At 41.6% G+C, this 15,412-nt stretch overlaps 1 protein-coding gene across 1 annotated transcript in view; it reads right to left on the bottom strand.

Annotated features, from left to right (window-relative positions):
• Positions 1–15,412, bottom strand: part of T265_06287 (hypothetical protein) — a gene marked incomplete at both ends in the record, with an annotated part of 103,085 nt that overhangs the window by 19,354 nt on the left and 68,319 nt on the right. The window contains 5 exons of the mRNA XM_009171507.1: positions 296–373; positions 448–572; positions 2,648–2,751; positions 8,564–8,709; positions 9,222–9,292. Of these exons, the coding sequence (XP_009169771.1) occupies positions 296–373; positions 448–572; positions 2,648–2,751; positions 8,564–8,709; positions 9,222–9,292 (524 nt within the window). The remainder of the gene's footprint in view (positions 1–295; positions 374–447; positions 573–2,647; positions 2,752–8,563; positions 8,710–9,221; positions 9,293–15,412) is intronic.

The following is a 15,412-nucleotide window of genomic DNA, read 5'->3' as shown; positions in this document are numbered from 1 at the left end:
GGATAATCATACAACGGTTGTACATGGAGCAGTGTTAGGCGCCAAATTTTTTCAGTAATTTATCGATAAGACTAGTGAAAATGTTTCAGGGACAGAAGGAATGGCTACATGAAAATCCAGCTCGAGGGTCGTTCCCGAAGAGGAGATGGCTGCAGTCCTTATCGACTGCAGCGCACAGTCACAAAGTTGCACTTTATGCGCTGGGGACAAATGGCCTAACAGGACAATCAACTAGGCTATAAATTTCGACATCTCAGTCACTCGTGTTTAAATCGTTATCGAACAACAAACTCACGGGTGCTGCACCTTGTTCATCCAGTTTCGTGAGATCATCTCCACTTTTGTATCGTCTCATGATATCATTCAACATCAGCTTCTCAGGTTCGGAACGCGCAGCTTCCACGCTCAGTCACTCGTGTTTAAATCGTTATCGAACAACAAACTCACGGGTGCTGCACCTTGTTCATCCAGTTTCGTGAGATCATCTCCACTTTTGTATCGTCTCATGATATCATTCAACATCAGCTTCTCAGGTTCGGAACGCGCAGCTTCCACGTCCGCCGGCAAGTAACCTATGGAGTCAGAGAACCATTTGGACTTTTATATGTATACAAAATAATTCGTGGTACGCCAAAAAGCTAGCAAGGCTGTGATTATCCACTGCGATAAATGTGTATCTTCATCTGTCCAGATAGCTTGCTTCACATCCAAACCTCTTCCTTCTTTCACCTCCAAAATTATGCAAATTTTCGAATTAAAAAAGAAATGAAGCACCAAAAAAATGATTGATCTTCTCAACTTGCCTGCGCGCCTTACCAGATAACTTCAGGTCGAAAATTCGTGAGCCGTATGATCAATGTTGATGCCATGACTGATGGGTTGGTTTACGGACTGATGAACAAAATTCGGATTATTTTCTGCTTGAGTTTAAATTATAGGCAGTCCGAGATCTACGCTCATTTGAAGACTAATTTAGTCTTACAGTCCTCTCAGTGAGTAGAGAAGCACCATTCACGAGTTCTGCTCTTATTAGAGCTCACCGTCGGTGCAGAACCTTGGTAGCAGCTGATTTAGAAGCCCTGACAAGAGAGTCATACGATCGACATAACCAGGACAGTTACTCGATCGTCATTCGAGCGTCTGGAAAAACCAATCAAATATCTCAAGCATGAACACGCCAGCCTGTTTCGTGCGAGATGATTCAGCTGTATCCATTGAGGGCTGGTGGAGTAGTGGTTGCACTCTCGCCCTCACGGTTACAATATCTGGATTTTACAGTATGGCGCGGCCAACGATATGCACTACGGATTGCTTCTAGTAAGAGCGAATGCTTGCGCCAGGAGGTTAAAAGTACTGATCAAATACGAATCCCGTGAGCGCGAATTCCAGATATCCCTTACCGCTTTAAACCAATTTGGTTTTAACAGGAGACTCAAGTGAGCCTAACTGAATCCTTCGTTTTTGATGTTCTTTAACTATTGAAGGAGAGGAAAACAGGTATAGTTTTCGTCGGCTCCATGCGCGCCACTGAGATTGGTGTCTTCGTAAAGTGATCACCTACGGTTTCACTGCAGAAGGTTAAATAACAGTCATAGTACATCAGGCGAATAACGATGTAAAAGTTCAGAAATATCTTCCTTCACGGAGAAATATCTCGGCTTTGGTAGACTGCGAGAGGCTAGCATTGTCGAGTCACCCAAGCGGACAAATCGATAATTTTGGGTGGAAGCATTTGGCAGGAGTCACAAGTCATAATTGTCGCTCTTCTGATGTTCGCCTGTACAGTGTGATTTAAGAGGTTAAACAAACCAGAGAACACAACATAAATAGGTTAGTGAGTTGAGTCCTAAGAAGGACATATAGAAAGTTACCCCGGTGACTTTTAAGAAGTTTCCCAAATGGACAATCTCGGAGAATTCTGTTTTTTAAGGTTATGGAGTGACAGCCCTCCACAGCTGTTATATTTTATTGGATTATGGGTCTTCTTGGCGTATTGCAAGTCGTAATATGTCTTTCAAAGTCATGCTCCCTTCAAAGGATCGCACTACCCAACATGGTTCTCGGTAGAAAATAGATTTCTCATCGTCACTTCCTCCGAAAATAATGGCTGTGTTATACAGGCGTATTCGCTTGCTGTGGTTAAAAGGCCTTGTCAATGAAGGACTGTGATTTCAAACTGAGGTTTTCAAGCATTCGTGTGGTAATATACCGGAAAAACTAATTTATTTGCTGAGATTAGCAAGCAAGCGAAAATACACGAAACGGCACCTCTTCTGAGAAGTTACCTCTCAATTAGAGTCTTTTTAATCTGAATCTCCCTTGATTAATCAGTGAACAGATTATTATACGAGTTTTATAGCGGGCCCATTTAACTATGCGATTTGTACACTCACTGGCTTTTTCGGTTCAAGCAGATTTTATAATCCCCTCGAGGCAAGAAGATGGACATTCGTTTGAACTGAAGTGGCTCCAGACATTGTGGAACATCGGTAAATAAAACGCTGTATTCCGTCTGCTGTATGCATATCGATCAATTTGACGGCGGTGGTAAGTTTTATAAGAAAAGTGATTTGTGAATTGCAAAGTGATAAACCCGAGACACGATGATTAGTAAATTAACAAAGACTATGTAAATCAGGAAACTTACCTCGTCTGTGTATCTCACTCACAAGGTAATGAGATGTTTCATCGTCTTCGGCCAAATCGTAGGGAATGCTTCCGTCTACATTGATTGCCAGGATATCGGCGCCACTGTTTGTGGAGGGGATAAGCATGAGGTAAAAAAAATCCCCATGTCCTTTAAAAAGGAAGTCTGAGTCGAACGAGTGTCTTTGGTGGTTCAGTATTTCTCGGATATGAATCACGAGCAGGAGTAAAAGCGATAACATTTAACAAAGCACTGTAAAGCCGCTAAGGAACCAGGACAATTGTCTGTTTGTTCATTTGGTTAGCGGTCGTAAAAAATGCCGCCCATATGCTGATTTATGTGGAAGACCTTGCTTAGTGTGCGTGTGGGCATCAACGGAAAGACAACGTCGTTCCTCCAGCTTGGTAAGAAAGACTGAAGGATTTTCTGCTGTGAAAATAGTTGAGATGACCGAAGGTGGATATCGTTTAGTCTGCTGTTGGTTCCATAGGCCCCTTCGGAACTAAATCGAGAGAGGGGTACTTGATTCGGTCCTGATAAATTCAACGCAGGGGGTGTTAAGGGCCCCTATCTATTACTCACAGACCAGAAGTCATTCGTTGCATCCAAGCAAAGTTTGCGAAAGCCCTGTTTATCTGAAGAGATGAGTCTATTGAGCAAAAGAGCGCCATTATCTTTGCAGAGTCTTATATTACGCAGCACAGAAAACTAAAAAGAGGGCAGTATTAGGCTTATTGTGATGTGACGGTCCTTTGGCATAGGACGGAAGTTTTTGCCAATCAAAAACGAGATTCCAGTAGGTCCGGTGAGTAATGAGATCAACATGTTTTTGAATAAGCTCAGAACTCACTTGTGCCCTGTGAAATCGATGCGTTAAAAGATGCCGAACGTCTTAACTGTGCTGCTCTGTAAAACGGTTTTCTTTGACTGTTCAGTTGGCTGTCTTTTCATTGTTTAGCGATAACTGTAAGCTCTGTAATGTTCTTGTAATTTGTTATGTTTAAATTTTCTCCTCCTTTTCCACGCCCTCCCAAAAGATTCAAAGATCCGGGTCAGTTCAAAAATGACCTTCCAAGGGGCTGGCTTGCGGTTTTCCAAGCAGTGAATAACCTCCTCACTGAAAAAACGCCTGACTTCATTGATATTTGTATGTGGTTATTACCCCTTTCAGTGCAAAGGACCATGAACGGGAGATTATTGAAGTTGCTTGCCCCTATATCTCAACGGACTGGTATTTAAGAACAATATCTGGAGAGACATCTGTGTCACGCAGCTATGATAATTACATAATATCTTGACTCAGCGATAGGACGTAAATGGCGTTTCACTGTTCCAAGGTGCGCCGAGGTAGGATTAAACCTAAGGTACATTTTTGAGTCAAGAACATGTATTATCACGCCCACAGTATCAGACCAAGCATGGAGATTCAAAAAGAGAAGAAGGATCCGCCTAAAACTCACATTTGAGCATTTTCTTGGCCTTAACAAAGGACTTAATCCAACCGTTTCTCTCGTTTTCCTTCAGCTGCATGTGCCTCACAAAGCCTCCTCATGTTTAAGGTGTTACGGCATTTTAGTCAAAGCATTAAACTGTGTAGATATAACACAGGTCAAAGGGTTACTGGAAACTATTAGACAGCATTAGACCAGTTTTGGTCATTATGGGGCTCGCCGTAATGACATGGTGCCGTCTAATCTCAGTGTCCAAGGAACAATGTGTCCCAAGGAAGGATGTATATTATTACAGCATCAGGCAGTCACTGTTGGACTTACTTTGTGTTTTTTCAACACGGTTTGTGAACAAATTTTTGTAGACTGAAACTCCTATGACCGCCTTGCCAAATACTTCTGCGTTGGAATTGAAGTAGGAGCATGTGGCACCTCATTATGCGACAATGAGTAGCAAACTGTTCACTTATCACAAAAAATGCAAACAGCACGTAGGGATTTCGACAAATAGTCTCGTTTGAATGTAAGTTTGGTGTTCTACGAATGAATCGCTCGTTTAGGATACCCCTCTATCAAAAAACACATGAGGATGTTCACTGCATCTCCCGTCTAGCGTTAAAGCAAACCAAGCCATAGTGCTCTAAACAACCAGCTGCGTGTTATTTAACGTTAGCATGGCTAAAAGAAGTGTCACTGTTTTGTACCAGTCATCTTGTTTATAACTTGTTCAGTGCTATCGCTTGCAATACTATCAGTCATCGTATAGATCAATAAGAACATGATTTGTCCGGCAGTTCCTTCTTAGACATTGTGAATCATATCTAACGCAATTTCATCCAGTCAGTCGTGGTGTAGAAAGAAGGAATAGGGAGCCACATGTTCAGCTAAGGAGTCCTAGTAAGATTCGATCACAAGTTCTCATAACGCTGTTTCGGCGTTCATCAAATGATGAAGGTATTTGATTACTATTCAGTAAATACCAAGAACTGGAAGAAAAATGACTTGTGTGTCCGACGCAATATTGAACTTTTGGTGGAAATTTCGCTGTGAAAATGAAGTAAACCAATGCTGAAAAGCCGAGAGGCACTGTGCAGCTTTCTGTCTGAAAGCACACAATCGGCAATGCGATTGGCTTGCACTTAAGCAGGAGATGGCGTCACTCATCTCTTATTCACGGCATCCACACCGCACAATCATGTGTTGATAGACTGGTCCATCGAGTGACAACTTCTCAGAAGAAAGCCTCACTCATTTTGTGCAAGGTATTTTGCTGGTAGTATGAGGAGATGTGGAAATATGAACATAGATTCCGTCAACACGTGTGACCACGTGATACGGGTACCACACTTGAAGAATGAGTGTAATTTAACCACACTAATGATCAGCCACTCGAATTCAAACAACTAGGCGGGAGTTGGTGGGTTACAAAATCTTTACTGCAGTTTAATGAGATCCGCAGTAACGATGATTCATAATAAGGTTGAAACAGCTGAGCAGTGCTTCTAGGCATCTCAACATAGATCGGCTTTACAAAATATCCATTTAAGTTGCCAAGATCCCTCACAATATGGACAAAGAATAAAAGTTCACCGAAGTTCTCAGCGTGCTGGCTTCAGTTTAGTGTTTTCAAGTTGCTAAAAATACGAGCTTGTCTGAGTTGAAAAATGGAAAGTTGCCTACAAATACAAAAAAGTATACTACATATGAAAACACCTTGAATAGAAGTGTATCAGACTGTCATAAAGAATAACCGATGAATATACTCATCCCTACTTAACGGCTCGATGTGTCCTTGTTCGCATACACTTGGGGAGAGACATGTAACGATCTCCATTTCTTCTGCCTAACAAAACAGCACGCAGATATCGGACAAAAGATGATTGCTTGCCGTGAATATTGAACAGATAGAGGCACGAAGCAGCGGTGGATGTTTTGACAGGAACCACCTTGTTCACCGAGATTCAAGCGGGGCTCACCTGCCAACGGTGATCATGCTACTGTTAATTGGTGAGTAGTTGGGACATGCGCAATCATTCCCTACTAAATCCAGGGATCACAACTGTCCCTACAGGCGTTACAAAGACCAGGACTCCAGGCGAAACCAAATGACCAGACGACCCGCCTCCGCATCGCAACGTCGACAAACGAAATTTACACCTCTGATTTCATTACCAAGGTTTATTAATCCACAGAATTTAGGTCATGCAGATAATGACATGAAAAAGTAATAATAGTTCGAAATTGAACGCCGATGAAGAATAAAATACGGGACCCTCATCAAGTGCACTATAAAAGTCCAGTTCCAATAGAAAGACTAACGATCTGGCAGTGAGCTCTACCTTTGATAAGTTAGAAGGCGCGGGATTATAATACATCATTGGTCAAAAATGCGTCTACTGAAAGCATGTTGACGATATGATTACAGTGAAACTGAACTGTACGTTTGTCCGGTACAGAATGATTCCATTCAATTCAGCATGCTCTGCAGCTAAATCCAAACATGATTTGGGGGAACCAGATCTGCATCTCTGCCGCTGATGCGCTTTTAACTATCATGTTGCATATTCCGAGCCAATCGGAGCTAATAAACACACCAATTCAAAGATACTTCAGCTAGGTAACGGTGACACATATGAAAACGTACGCTACATAAGAAAGAAACATCATAGGTCATTAGATATAAAGATTATGAGAATCGTCCTCTTGTCAAATTAGTCAAACGAAAACATACTCTAATTTTCATTGTAAAATCAGCTACGCCTATCTGTCTCTGCTACAGCTAAAAACATCTGTGAATTTAGACAGACAAAGATCAAACCCAGTTATTAAGGAGCTATTCAAGTAATAGACGAATCACCAGTGATTACATTTGGCACAAACCAAGGCTGTTTCCGCGACCTCAAGCTGTCACCTTGTCATGGTGGTTGGGCTTCTGTGCTGTAATGATTCTGCGGGTTATATTGACTGGAACTCAGTTCCTAAAGGTTCGACAATGCCAGGAAGGCCAAAGGGGAGCAGTCAGACCAAAAGAAATGAGCCATTGTGCTGCGATTAATCGTATGATGAGGAAATCCGGAGGTTAAACTGTACTGGTTAAACTGTACCTCTGCGATAGGAGTATGAAGGCAGACTTTTGAGTTAGCAGCTAACTGCAAGGTTCCCGAAATAAAACCCCACATTCTCACACTGCCTTGTGGGTCGGACTTTTGAGTCAAAGGCCCAAGGTTGGGTACCTCAACTAACTCCCTTCTTTGGCCTGAGCAATCAAGAAGCATTATTTGCCTTTGCAGCTGTTCGCTCACCGACCTTCTCCCACACATTTGAGCATCAAATAAAGTGTCTAAAAAACGGCGAACAGCGAGTTTTGCAATATTACGGAAAAAAATCAATATCTCCGCAATAATGATGTGAGATTTGTCTGAAATGACCTGAATCTTTGTGATCGAATTCTGGCAACACAAGAATGGTTGACCTAGTGAGTCCAGAGCTCATCAAACAGTCGCAAAGAGAAACTAGAAGTCCTGAAAAAGACTTCTGACAGAATAATCAGTACAAACCTGTGTGTTCTTGAAGAAGCACTGATGATGCTGACAGGAAAAAAGGGAGAGAATAATCCAATATGGATGCTCCTTATGTGGGATCTTTTGGGTGCCACAAGTCAAGCACCCAGAAACCTGACGGATCCTGTTATCAACCCGTCCGCACTGGTTCAAAATCCCAGGGAATAACTATCACAGGACACGTACCTTTTTTCATTCCTATGTTTTTGTAGAGCTGAGAATACGAAGAAAAACTGGAGACATCTGCCTACTAAACCCATGGTTACTAAACTAGCAGCAAAAGGAGACAAGAACACAAAAGTGGGAATCTTGCGAGCATCTGAAACGTTGTTGACCCTCCGAGTCATCTCTTGCGTGTCAACTCAACATTCAAAACTTTTCGGTTTATGAGATTTGAAAACAGCTGGACCCATTGAAATATTCCCATACCATATGGCTGTGTAAACAAACACAATTCTTCTGTTAGATGAACTTAATACGCGAATTTCGTACAATTTATGTTCAGGTAGAACATAGGGTTTACAAAATCTAGGGTGTTCCACCTACCTGGTAAACGGGAAGAGGAGCGAAGTATATCATGGAATTTCGGAAAGTTTTAGCCAACCTTGTGAATACTGTTCGTTCAACTTTTGAAATGACTGAAAATAAGGCAGCCTTTGTGCAGCAAATCCAGTTGGAGAGCGTCATCAACCAGTGGTTCAGCTGGGATTCAGTTTAATCTCTCGACATAAATCAATGTGCAAGTAGGCTTATTTCGAACAGTCTATTCAAGTTTGCGTTTTATTTCGTATGCAAACGTGCAAGTATAAAGCCGATTTTGCCGATAAAATCTAAGCTCGACATACGCCACGCTTGAGGAAGCCTTGAAACTAAGAAAAACACGCACGCTTTAGCTATGGGACACTTACTGAGCCAACAGAAATTCGCATACATCCACGTGACAACTGGCAGCCGCGGCATGAAGGGGAGTCCATTGGTCCGCATCTCGACAGTTGACATCCGCCCCATGACGGAGCAGAAGTTCACACATCTCCACACTGTTGTTGATACAAGCCTTTTGAAAGAGAATGGGAAATGGCAAACGAGAGTTTAAAATTTTGCTTTCCTGAATGTTTCCACAAAAGTTTTATGGGCTATTTTGCCTTACCCATGAATAGTGAGACAACTATGGCAACTTGCTCTCAACGTATGTTAAAGGTGGCTGTTGACAAAGCGTAATATTTTGTATTTTATGCTAAACATTGTCGAATAGCACCGATATTAATTACAGTAATATAACTCCACGAGTTTGTGGTTCAAGAAATCATTTCTCCACACGAGATCAGCGACTTATGATGAAGCCTTTGAGGCAAAGAGCAAACTATTTTTGAGCCCTACTCACGATCAATACGGTCCAAAATCGAAATGTTGTTGAGATTCCAAAATTCGTACTGTGACCTGCATCGGGTTAAAACTAATTGTGAGACAGAAGGGGAAACCACACCGTCAACCAGTGATAATGTATTCAGCCACCACGTGACCTAGGACAAATGAATACTAAATGTAGATGCAAAAAAACCGTCTTACCTGATGTAGCGGTGTTAATCCATCATCCTTGGCCACATTAGGATTCAGCCCTCTCTCCAGAAGCTGCCTGACTGACGAAAAAATTGGAGGGAAACGATGATGCGTTTCAAATGGGTCACGTGTAGACAGGAAGATGGATTTAAACACAGGCTCATTTAATTCTGCTTCTGGTATCCAATGGGAAGGAAATGTGGCTGGCTGGGATACACGCCGTTTGGGGCCAATACATCTGAGCAATACTCTAAGTTGATGGTGTTGTTTTGTCAGGTTATTTGTGGACAGGGATAGTTCGGGCAGAAGTACCTCAAAAGACTGAAATAGTTCACTCAAAATTTATGGAATACTGCTTGATGTTGTGAAAAGTAAGGTCAACCACAGCGACACGGGTAATGAATTTGACCACTGCTTTCAGAAAAAAATTATTTTACGGACAGTTTGAAAAGCATGCGATACCGGCGTTCGTTACGTCTATTGCGAAGATGAAATAGCTGAAGAGAAAGCCAACGTGACTATTTTGACATTATTAATTTGGGATAACCCCGATAATAAGGCTCATTGACAGCATAGACAAGGGTAATTTATCTGCGGAATGAATTTTTCCCCATGACCCGTCAATCTATTTGTAGGACCGAAACCACTGTAGCCAGTAAAGACAGTTATGTTGACAAGACCAGGAAGGAATTCGCAGGGAAACCACTCTGTGTATCTGATAGGCATCAGATGGACGTAGTCATCTCCACTGTAATATTTCATCAGTTCGTTCGTATATGAATAAATATCGTTTAGCTGTAACACCCTTTCGGTGCCTAGCTGCCATGCTACCCAAAGGAAGCACGAGGGTTGGGATACTGCCAGGTTGCCCAAGCCTAGGCAGGGAAGTCGAGAGGCAGAGGTGGGTCAGCAAAAGCTTGTTAGGATATTCAACCTTGACAGTGTGTTACGATGGCTATAAGGTTAGAATGCAATGGCGTTAGGATATGGCGGGTCAGTGAAAGCTTGTTAGGATATTCAACCTTGACAGTGTGTTACGATGGCTATAAGGTTAGAATGCAATGGCGTTAGGATATGGCGCTATACATTATGCTGCTATTTATGGAAGTCCGAGTAATCGCCATAGTTTTGTTAGTTCTTGTTTCAATTCACTAAGTAGGCGTAAAGTCATAAGGATTGCTCGTCGATGTTTCTTACTGAAAGTGAGGTCAGTTCAAACTGAAAAGCCAGGAAGCAGTCACTGTATGTGTAGTTTGGCGTGATTCGGAATCATCAGCGATGTGCATCACTTTAGGAATATACGAACCACAGACCTTTTGTCAGGTAACCAAAAACCCTACGATTATGGTAAGTTTAGCTAATCAGCAGCGGGTGTTACACGCACTCATAAGATGTCATGTCACGTGTCCTCCAATCAAGCAATTCAAATTGCATTCTCATATGTGGACAGATTGTCCGAGTGACGATGTCTTGGATAAGAGGCTCATGCAACATACGTTGGTACTCCTTCCGCTTTAAATCTCGATCAACCTCAGAACCTAGTCACTTGGCCCGACGAAGCTTTTTTGTCAAAAGCGAAACGTTGCCCAGCAATAAATCTACCGATTGTCATGAAACGTTTTCGAATACGGAGCCCTTGTTCTGTTCTGAACGGTTCCTTTGGTCATGACCGAAGAATAACAACACTAATGACTCAAATATAATCCACCCACTATAATCCACCCCACAGCCAACCAGTAATAAGACAGTCTAGTTAAAGTGACCTAAATACCTAAGTATCCGATGACTGTCTTAGGTTCACCCTTTGGTAGAAAGACTGTTTTCAGTATAAAAAAGTTCTCGGACCAAGATTATGCACTGGATAGTTGTGCTCATCATTACACGGACGTATTCAAAGATTATGGTTACAAAGTGGCTGAGAACGGATCAAGGTTCAATGCGGTGGAATGTGGGCACATTCAACATGATTCGGATGTAACCAGTCACATATTTGATGACACAGCAAGCCCCGTCCAGAGGACCGTGTAAATGAAGCGCCACTTTTGTCACACTATAATTCACTCATTAGCCTTATACTTACGCGTTTCGGTCATCCTAGTTATGAAATACTAATGAGAATCAAACTTTTCTCATTATTCTCGGGTTTCACCTCGGCTAACGATTTATCGGGAGGTGTGTTACACCTGATCATGTTTCGTCTTGTTCGCGATTCTACTGTCTGGAAGAGAGTACTGCATTTTTGAAAACCAGCATGGGCAAGTGAATTTCAGGCTCGCTAACGCGGTCAAGACCCAATTATGGCTTGCTAATGAACGTTAATCATTTGCGTCACAATAAGAAAAATTTCCATATTCACCGCGGCATGCAGCAAAGTGAGACGTCAGCAACTCAACCAATGTACACCCGCACGGGTCCAAACCTCCACCTTGTTTTCATCCTGCACCCCCATTTCATAATTTGTTGAAGAAAAGGATTTAACAAGGGATGGCATGTTCAACGTGCAGCAACTGGAAACCTTTATAGCCCTAAATATTGAGAACAAGTGTAAACAAATTAGTATTTCGCTTTTCTGGAACTACGGCTATAATAACCAGCAGGCCCTCAAAAGTTAAGCGCGTTTCCTTCACTTACTACGAAGTTATATTTTTTCGATATTGATACACTGAAACATGTGAATAACGGCAATAAGGTATGTTTCACTTTGGTGTGAAGTCTGAACTGGCACTGCCATTTGGGCTAAAACATGGCTTACGTACTTGTTAGCCCAGTGTGAAAGTCAGCTGATAAGTTGTTACTTTTACCTACATTTTAGATTTCAGAGTTGACAAGCTGCCTTTCAAGATTACTAAAATGGTGATAAGTAGTCAGCACTCCTGCGAAATGCTTTCTGATTATGTCATCCAATAAGAAAGCAGACACTACATAGAATAATTAGTTGATACCGGAAGTGTTGTCAATCTGAAGACCTATAATTTACAAGAGAGCACAAGTAGAATAGTCGTGGATTGTCGAGGAATTTTCAGTAACCTTATGAGTAGTGCATTACGAATATACATGTATCGAGATATCTAAAATATCGTAGCAAATGAAACATGAGGCGGCCTGGTGCAGTACATTCAGTTACCTCGAAACATCACAGACGAGAGATTTAGCAGGGTTTCAGAGGAGTTTATCACCATACCAAATTTGTCTGCAAATAAGCTTACTTCGCTAATTTCGTGCAATTCGGCTTCAAGTAGAACATAATGCTGGTGGAAGCTCGGGGACGACGCCTACCTGATGGGCCCCAAGAGGGGTGAAATCGGTCGTGAGCTGTCGAAAAATTTTCAGCAACCTTATGAGTAGTGCATTACAAAAACGCATGGTGTTTTCGCTTTTAACACGTCGTGTGGGTCACCTGACATGGTAACTGAAATTTTACGTGAAGATTCAGAATAGCTAGATGAGTTGAACTACTAAAAGGGAAAATTAATGGTAATGGAATCATTTGTGAGTGTAGAGCACCACACAAATGCAGGGGTTCACGCTTTTATGATTGAAGATTTTGTTGGACAATTTCTTGCTGTTGATTTTTTTAACCGCAGATCGAGTACAACCTACGTACTTGCCATTCAAAAGTGATTCCAGGATACCGTTAGAAGAGGAAATCATGCGGTCAGTTGAATTTCACTCTTAAATTTATGCGTAAGTACGAAGCAATATCTATCTGAAAAGAAGTTGGTTGGCTGACAGTTTATCAACCTGAGCATTCATAGTCCATTGGGTTGGGGAATTCTGTCGGTTGGTGAATACACTTTGTTAGAGAATACCAACATCAGAGGTATTGGGAGACGAGTGTGCTCTGATCGCCATGATTTCATGCGACAAGGCCAGGTTGACTCCAAGTAGCTGTCTGTGTGCTAACGACCATAGACCATCAGTATAAGCCACTTATTTTTACCCAAGTAGCGACGTATTCTGTTATTTGGCTCGATGCAAACGCATGTGCACCACATGCAATAGGAAGAAGAAAAAATCACATTCCTTAGATTCAGTATCATTTACCACTTGAGGCTGGTAGGTGTTGCCGTCTTTGATGTGTGATAGTTGTATTGTCAGCAAAGAATTTCCAATGACGGCTTTGAGAAGTTGATAGTTTTTCTGGAACAAACGTGTCACAAATACGGGGTGATAGCAAGACGTAGACTGAATCATTGATTTTTTAGAATCCGAGATATTGACTTTCATTAGCTTAAATATGCTTCCAAAATATGATTGTTATTTCTATAGGACATCGAATTTCTGTACAGGCACGCTTCATGTAAGGGTTGCTGTAAAGCGAAATATAAATAGCGTACAATGGAACCAAAACGATGATGCAGAGGGAAATAGCAGATTCCTTCGCCTTTGCTGCTTTTGTAACATTCTACATGAATAAGCCTACTTGATATTTATTTACACACATGTAAGAAGTGACGGTATATCAGTCTATCCCTGAATGACTATCAGAAGCGATCGAGTAGCGTCAACCCTCTTAGATATAGGTTGGGGTGCTATTGATAGAAACAATCTCTTCCTAGACTAGCTGCGAAAATTCAGGCATATGGGTGGAATCGTTTCGCCCTTTTCATATTTACGCGCCTGATATTACACAATAATCTTAGCGTGGAGTACACAAGGTTGTTAGGATTCTAAGAAAGCTTGTCTGTTGGAGCAGGAAAGACAACGCTTCTTCACATTTAGATAAAAATAACTTTTGCAACTAGTACCATACAGGAGATTTAAAGGTGCAATTCTTTATGAGTTTCACCCGTTTGTTTCTCAATATTTCACCGGAGGATGACTGAATTGTAAAAGTAAAGAATAGGACCTATGCGTACAAGATACTGGTCTTCAATCGTCTTTAAAGGTCGTCCGGTTTATTGGACATGACTACGTTGAAAATGTACTCCTTTTTAGCGGAGCGCTTCTGCATGATCGCTGGTACTCCATAGTCAACAAGTGGGTCTAAACATGAACGAGCTCTCGTGAACTGACGGCAAACGAGTCGGCCCTTTGTGTTTGTCGAAACCAATCAGAAAGCAATATCCAATAGGACGTTTAAATGTAATTATACATATTCGTAATTAGAATATTTCCTCGAAAATTGAGACAAATTCATGCGGTTACAACAAACTGATGCAAACTACTATAAGATTTATAAGTGGTTGGTGATTTTCTATAAAAATTGGGGAAATTAGGTTAGACACAATAGTTTGTGTCGTACTGAACCGATATGGCTTTCAGGTGCTCATGAATATCTAATAAATGAAGCATAAATCTAACATAAGTGGTGCATGAAGAAGTATGGAAATCATTGGCAAACAGATTTTTGCGCGATATTTTTTCACCAATATAACTGTGAACACAAAGCTGGTGTCTGGTATCACCCCATGACTTCGTCCCGGACTGGTGTTGTTTTCTGAGTGAGAAGCATTTTTCCTAGGTTTTCAGGAACTCGACTCGATGTGCAAAGCACAGCACAACATACGAAAAATGAGGACGGGGAGATACTAATTCTTTTGACTTGCTGAAAGTTGATATCAGTGAAAAAGTTTGATGAGTTCTCTAAACGAGAAAAAAGTCAGCCCAACAACATCGTCAATACAACTTTTGTGCATTGAGAGCTTGGAAGAGAAGGCCACAGTTTGTTTTCTTAGGTAGCAGAGTATGGTCGCAGAGCGGAATGCATATCAAAAGATAAAAATGTTGACAAAAGTTCACTTTGAGATACGAGTGCTAAGGAATGGTAAGAAGCGATTTGCGGGTGAACTTAAGAGTACTCGTATCATTATTGGAGAGATGGAGAAGGATGACGTAAGACTGAAGTTCATGTAATTAATAAATTATATATATATATACATACTGAATAGAAACTTGAACAAAACTAATGCTAACAGTGGACTTGTTTTTGCTCAGGTTATAAGAAGGCGGAATGCAACATCCAAGCAGTGGGGCCTAGCGTGATGGGCTTACCTCTGCACAAACGAGGGAGGAGTAAAAAAGTTAAAGGTTAACCACCGCGTAGCAGCAGACCTGACGCACACTCCCTCGCACAGCTCTAACGAGAAAAGTTGAAAACTTCTCAGCTTCGAGGATAACTTGAAATATGGTGAGGGGTGGGACACGAGAGGGTAATCTGTTGAGTAGGTACGGCTCAGAATGCGACCCTTTTCCGACAG

The sequence above is a fragment of the Opisthorchis viverrini genome (assembly GCF_000715545.1).
Source record: "Opisthorchis viverrini unplaced genomic scaffold opera_v5_131, whole genome shotgun sequence".
Lineage (NCBI taxonomy): Eukaryota > Metazoa > Platyhelminthes > Trematoda > Opisthorchiida > Opisthorchiidae > Opisthorchis > Opisthorchis viverrini.
This window is presented reverse-complemented; position numbering and strand designations above follow the sequence as displayed.